Source organism: Drosophila ficusphila, unplaced genomic scaffold (assembly GCF_018152265.1).
Source record: "Drosophila ficusphila isolate 14025-0441.05 unplaced genomic scaffold, ASM1815226v1 contig_286, whole genome shotgun sequence".
Lineage (NCBI taxonomy): Eukaryota > Metazoa > Arthropoda > Insecta > Diptera > Drosophilidae > Drosophila > Drosophila ficusphila.
Window position 1 is genome coordinate 1,043,443 of NW_025064189.1, and position 7,133 is coordinate 1,050,575.

The following is a 7,133-nucleotide window of genomic DNA, read 5'->3' on the forward strand; positions in this document are numbered from 1 at the left end:
AGACTCTTCCGCGACTCTTCCGGAAGACTCTTCCGGAAGACTCTTCCGCGACTCTTCCAGAAGACTCTTCCGCGACTCTTCCGGAAGACTCTTCCGCGACTCTTCCGGAAGACTCTTCCGCGACTCTTCCGGAAGACTCTTCCGCGACTCTTCCGGAAGACTCTTCCGCGACTCTTCCAGAAGAGTCTTCCGCGACTCTTCCGGAAGAGTCTTCCGCGACTCTTCCAGAAGAGGCTTCGGCGACTCTTCCAGAAGAGTCTTTCGCTTCTCTTCTGGAAGAACAATGAAGCTGCCAAATGCTACGTGGCCTTCATTTTAGGGCTCCCCACTCCACATTGGGGTTTTAAGGTCTTTCGAAAGATCCGCGACATTTCCAGAACTTGCTTCCGCGATACTTCCAGAAGTGTCTTCCACGACACTTCCAGAAGTGTCTTCCACGACACTTCCAGAAGTGTCTTCCACGACACTTCCAGAAGACACTTCTAAAAGTGTCGCAGAAGTCTCTTCTGGGGGGTGGCTCGGAAGTCACTTCTGGAAGTGTCGCGGAAGTCACTTCTAAAATTTTTTAACCCTTCTCTGATGCATATTGAAATGTAAGGAAAGTTTAAGCATTAAAAACACATTTAGGATGTAAAATTCATTGAATTTCCTTTAAAATGGAAGCCCTGGGGTTATTTCTTAACCTCTTATAATTTTTTAAGTATTAGATGTACCACAGATTTATTTAAACAAAATATTCATATCTGGCATTTTTAATGTTATTGGAATTATGTTTTAAATGCGTGAAAGAACCAATAACAAGAGGTGGTAAAAGCTCTGCACTTATTTTTTAAATTAAATAAGTTACAACGTGTATTTTTTTAAATATATTTGTATTTCAATTTGATTGTATTTGGTCACCAGAAAACCTGCTTTACCTATGGGTTATTAGAGCTCTCCCTTTAAAGTAAATTTTAAAATGATTAAGTCCAGAAAGATACTATTCGATGTATTCTTAAAGGTGAACAGAGATAAGAAGCCTAGGCATATATAATATGTTCTTATTTTGACAGCCCAACAAACTTGAGAGATTATACCGACCGCTTGGAAACAGCGTAAATGGGAGTAACGAACCAAGAATTGAACTTGCATATTATATTGAACACTACGTACTGTATTTTTTTGTATTAATTGTTATTAAAGCAATAGCGAGCTGAGCCTGAAAAAAATACCAATGGTTGAGAACGGAACTTCACAAAGGATAAAAACCAGGATTCCAGAGACCAATGCCGGAGTCCAATCCTCAAATAATGCAAATTGTGGCACAATCGATGGCGATGGCATTACTATGCACATAAAGCGCATTCCATCCGATGTCCGAGGCCGGGAGCAATTAAACCGAGCAGCCGGCGACTCCGGCGTAAATGCACCGACTCACAATGCCGGAATGTGTGTGTTTTTTTTCCCAACCGGCTTACAGTGGGTGCAAAAAGGACACCACCGGCGGCACAAAGGAGCAATTAATGCGAAATTGTAGCTGCATAATTGCTGAACATGCAGCAGGGAGCAGGCGGCATAAAGAAGCAATTAATGCCGCACAAATGCGCTTGGCATGCATAAAAATGGCAAGTGGCAAAAAGCGTGTAAAATGCAGCAGAGGCAAATCAAAGTCGCTTCTAGTGCTCGTTTTCTGGCATTCTGGCATTCTGGCTGGTGGAATCTAGAGGATGAATGGCCGGCCGGAGCTGGCAAACAATTGCAATTACATTAGAAAAGGCAACAGAAGCACAGCAGCAACGATCATTAAAGTGAAGTCCACTAGGGATGGACTAAAATAACAACATTTTATTATCGTTCCTGTGTTTAAACTATAATTGTTAGTAAATTCGAAACTTAAGAAAAAATATTAAGAAGAGATGATCAACATCAACGATTCAAATTTTAATTTTGAGCTCCTTCAGGGACAAGTCTATTTCGTTATATATATGTATATACTCGCATAAAAAGAAAATATAATGGAACAATATTTATTTTAAAGCGGTTTCATGATCTGAGAACTTTTTCTCATTATTTAGTTAACAGATTTATAGAGCAGATTATCAAAAAAGATTTTCAACTTTAATACATTTATCCCCTTCAAATTATTTAAACTCCAAAGTTTTTTGTTCTTTAATGTTTTATACAAGCCATTGAAAATGATTGCCGACATCGGTGTTTTCTTTGGGTTATATCACATCCCTAGGAATATCTAAGCTATGGCCACCCACGTAGCGCTTTTTACTTCCGTTGCATGCCAGGCACGTTGCAAAATTGTCGCAGCGCAGACAACCAAAAAAATGGCAACAAAAATCGGTTGGCGAACACAAAAGCCACGGACAAACGAATTGCCAATTTAAATGTGAATAGAAAAATTGCATCGACTCGCCCGCATTGCTCTCCCGCCCACTGCAATCCTTTATCCTTTCACAATCGCCAATCACTCACTCACGCGAACAATGAAGCTGCCAAATGCTACGTGGCCTTCATTTTGGGGCTCCTCACTCCACATTGGTTCATTTTTGGGTTGCACTTGAAATCTATTTGCATTTGTGTTTAAGAATCTTTTGAAAGATAAAATCTAAGATTCTTAATAAAAAATGATTTTATGAGTTGTGATAATATGATAACCATTCCAAAAAGAAATGTACGAAAAATAGAATATACTGTATACTGCATTTCCTTTATAAGTTCTAAGCACATACCATTAAACATACAATTAGCAATTGTGCAAATTAAATAGCTGCGACATTAGCATTATGACCGTATTAATTTGTCAAATAGATGACCCCTACTCGGATTATGCTGATTCTATGCACATAAACAAAATTCATAAATTCTATTACTTATCAGTTCGAAGAAAAATTATTCCATGCTGAGTTGTTTTCTTCCTTGTGCTTATCAGCAATGGAATTTTTGTAATGAATACACATTTAAAATCTTACATTTAATATAATTTTAATTTTAAGAAACTTTCTCTGTAAATTGCCAATGCACTTTGCAGATTGTTTGCTCGAAAAAGAGCCAACAAACACACGTGTAGCAAACAAAAGTCAAAAGACTTTGAGATCATTGAACCAATTAAGATAGATCGAGTGTCATGTGACCCACAAAACAGATTTAGTCCAAGTACCTATTGCCCCACCGATTTCGGGAACAATCTACTGTGACAACAACAATTTAATTGCATAATGATGATGCGGTTTTTTTAAACAGTCTCTCTTTGGCTGATAAACATATTTTTGCCTGGCGAAAGGCATTCAACCCAATCCGGGAGTCAAGCGATAGGCCTATGGGATGCACTTCGTGATAATGGGTTTTTCGGGTATAAAAGCTTCGGCGAATCGAGTGGAAAATGCAGTTGCCTGCTGGTCTGTGTTCTAGCAAGCTAAATCCATCAGATTCCTTCAACCAGGATCAGTAATTCTCAATCAATAGGAGAGATTAACCAGCAAGATGATCAGGATTCTGCTGTTGGTGGCCTTTGCTGGCCTTGTGGCTGCTGGAAGGATAGCTGTGAATCCGGAAAGGATTCAGGGTATTGGTAAAGTTTTCTTTCCCCTTTGGGGATCCCAGAATCTAATTATTTTTCTCCACAGACCGCATGTCCTTGGAGGATCTGCAGCGACAGAAGTTCATCCTGGACATCGTTCAGAATATCCGCCAGCCTCTGCAGCAAAACGAACTCATCCAATTGGATCAGGGTTTGATTGTGGACAGCCAGCGTTATCGCGGTGGAATCGACGGGGAAATGCAGCGCGTCATTGACTTGGATCGCCAGCGTCGTCTTCTGGATGAGCACCAGGTTTACTCCGTTGCTCGTTTGGAGGATGTGGAACAGCTGCGTGGCATTTACCGCCTGTTGGTTCGCTCCCAGGACTTCGATACCCTGCGTCGCAATGTTGTCTACCTCAGAAGGAATATCAATCCCGTACTGCTGGTGAATGCCTTGTCCTTGGCCATCCGGGATCGCGAGGACACTCGCAACCTGATTGTGCCCGCTGTCCAGGAATTGCTGCCCGAATTGGTTTTGGACGAAGAGGTTGTCGATCAGGTTCGCGGAGTTCTAAGGCAGCAATCCCAGCGTCCTTCGCTCATGGACATTGTGGTGCCGCAACAGCGTGGCATTAATCCCGTGATGAGCATCCTGATGCCCTGGCGTGGAATCCACATGCAGATGGCTCTCATGAGGCAGCAGCAGTTGCAGCAACAGAAGTTGCAACAACAGCAGAACCTTGTGGGCCAAAAGCGAGTGGTTATTCGTGCCGAGACCCCCGGACAAATCGAAGGAACTTCCCTGCTTACCGAAGACATTGACCTGCGCAACTTTGTCCAGAATCTCATCCAGGAAGTGGCCCTGCTGGAGGATGTCAACCAGGTGGAGCAAATCGACAGGGATCAAGAGGAGCAATTGATTGGTCGTCAAAGCCAATATAACAACAGGCAGAGGGAATTGGATCAGGATATCGACAGTGACCGTCTGCTTCGCGTGAACCGTCGTCGTCTGCAGGATCCGGAACAGGATCGGGAGCAGGATCAGCTCCAGAATGTATTTGGCAACCAGAGGGATCGTTTCCAGCGAACCCTGCGCCGCGATGATGATAATGATGATGACGATGACAACGATGATGATGTTCGCAGGGGACGCGTGCAACTGGAACGAGGTTATAGCCAAGGAGGTCTTCGCATTGGAGGAGGAGCTCGTGACCTGCCCACTGTGAATGTGGACAGTGACCGACTGCTCCATGTGAGCCGCCGTCGACTGAATGCCATCCAACAGGAGCAGGAGAAGCAGGAGCAACAGAATCAGCGCCAGCGTTTCTTGGGTTTGGTGCGAGGTGATCGCATCTTTGGAGTTCAACGTCAATACTCCAACCAGGACGATGAGGTACAGAACCGTTATCAAAACCAGTACCAGAACCGTTACCAGAACCAGATCCAGTACCAGAACCAGTACCAGAACCGGTACCAGAACCAGTACCAGAACCAGTTCCAGAACGAAAGACAAGGACGTCGCTATGGAGTCCAACAGGATCAGTTGGAGACTGTAAATCGCGATGATGAGAGTTTGGTGCACATCAACCGCCGACGCCTCGACCAGGACAACAACCTGGACATCCAGCAGCAGCAAAGGATCACCCCCGTCGCATTGGCTCCATTGGCGAGGGTCGTCGAGTCCTCGATCGTCCCATCCAGGATGAGGATATCCTAAAACTGATCCGCGGCGATGGCCGCCTGCAGTTGATGAGTGACGAAGAGATCCTTGATATGCTCAAGAGGAACCGCCAGCAGAAGCAGCAAAGAAACATTAACGATGATGATGAAAACGATGATGATGATGACGAGGATGTTGAACGCCGAGTGCGAAGCCGTCGCAGCCTCCGCCAGCAATCCAATCTTCGCCAGCAGAACAGCCGACGTGGCGAAATCCTTCTGCACAATCTCCGCCAGCTGGTGGCCCGTCTCAACCAGGAGGCCATCTCCCAGGGTGAGAGGATCGACCAAGGACTGGGACAGCAGCAGCAGCTCATCAACAATCCCCGCCTGACGCAATCCGAGCGATACGCCCTCCGACTGAACCAAATCCGCGTTGATTCTCAGCGCAATCGCGAGGTGCTCTCGCAGATTGGCCAAATCGAGAGGAGTCTCCAGGAGGTGATTGGTCAGGTCTTGAACCAGGTTAACGTAAACTCCCTTCGTGGTCAGCTGGAGGACCAACGCCAGTTGGAATCCCTGATTGCCGATGTCCTGCTCGGTCGCGTTGGCCAAGTGGGCATCATGAGCATCATTCGCCAAGTGGTTCAGGATAACAATGGCCAGCAGATCGATCGCAATGGCTTGGGCATCCGCCTCAGCGATCCCGTGGTGCAGCACACTCTCCGTCGGATTGTGAGGATCGTGGACCAGCAACGCGAACAGATCCTGGGAGCCTATCGCCAGGAGCAACTCCAAATGCGCGGTGTTACCATCAACGATGTCCGCGTGGACAAATTGCGCACTCGCATCGAGGAGCAGGAGTTGGATCTAAGCAACCTGGTGGAGGAGCAGCAGGATCGGCGAGTCCAGCAGGAGATTGTGGGTCGCCAGCGACGTCTGATCAGCAGGGACTTCACCATCGACATGGACATCACCTCGGATCGCGATCAGGAGGCCATAGTTCGTGTGTTCCTGGGACCCGCAGAGGATCAGCAGGGCAGACAAGGAGTTTCGCTGGACGAGCGTCGACGTGACTTTGTCCTCCTGGATGCCATCAATGTGCAGTTGCAGTCGGGACGCAATCGCGTGCAGCAGAGGTCTAATGACATCCCCTGGACCAAACAGGATGTTACTCCTCTGGGCGAGATCTACCGTCAAGTGATGCTGCAGCTGAAGAACCAAGGAAAACAGGTTTTCGGTGTTCATGAACTCGTTGGCGAAAATGGACGATTCCCCGAGCATCTGCTGTTGCCACGCGGAAGAGCCGAGGGTCTGCCCATGCAGGTCCTGGTGGTGGTTTCCCCCCTCGACCAACAGGAGCAGGAAATCGTTCCCGAAGTCAGCATTGGCATTGGATCCGCCTCCCTGCGGGATGTCCGCCCACTGGGTTACCCCCTCGATCGTCCCATCCGCGATGAGCAGAGCCTGCTGCAACTGTCCAATGTCCTGCTGCAGGATGTGGTCATCATCCAGGAGAACTAAGATTCCCAGTTAGGAAGTTTCAACCAACAACCGATCGACAGGACAAGCTATTGAAACTGGACCCTTCTGAAAAACCCATAACGAACCCTAGATTAAGTCAATCGAAGTTAAATCACTATACAATAGCAGCATGTTAAATACTCTTGTAACCAATTTATCTATACTTGTTATTAAAGTCCTCGCAAGCGATGCAAAAAAGCATTAAAAGTCTGTTTTTTTATTGAATTTATATTAAGGAGAATAAGAGATTTTAAGGAATTGAAATCTAAAAACAAGGTTCGATGGAATAAACCCAAAAGGATTTTAAACTTGGCTTAATTGACTCACACTTTCGCTCCATTTAAAAGCTCCAATTCGAAAAGTCTTATTTTAGGCTCAAAGGAAGTATCTATCAACCAGGCTTTTAATGGCTCTCCCAAAACTGCAATTTTCTCCTTATT

The 7,133-nt window shown here is 45.8% G+C and overlaps 1 protein-coding gene across 1 annotated transcript; it reads left to right on the forward strand.

The window, feature by feature from the left end:
• Positions 1 to 3,389: 3,389 nt before the first annotated feature.
• Positions 3,390 to 6,900, forward strand: LOC108086948 (fat-body protein 1). The gene is given in 3 exon segments (XM_017184060.2): positions 3,390 to 3,559; positions 3,615 to 5,144; positions 5,147 to 6,900. Coding segments are annotated over 3 exon segments (3,165 nt in total). The 5' UTR covers positions 3,390 to 3,471; the 3' UTR covers positions 6,694 to 6,900.
• Positions 6,901 to 7,133: the final 233 nt, after the last annotated feature.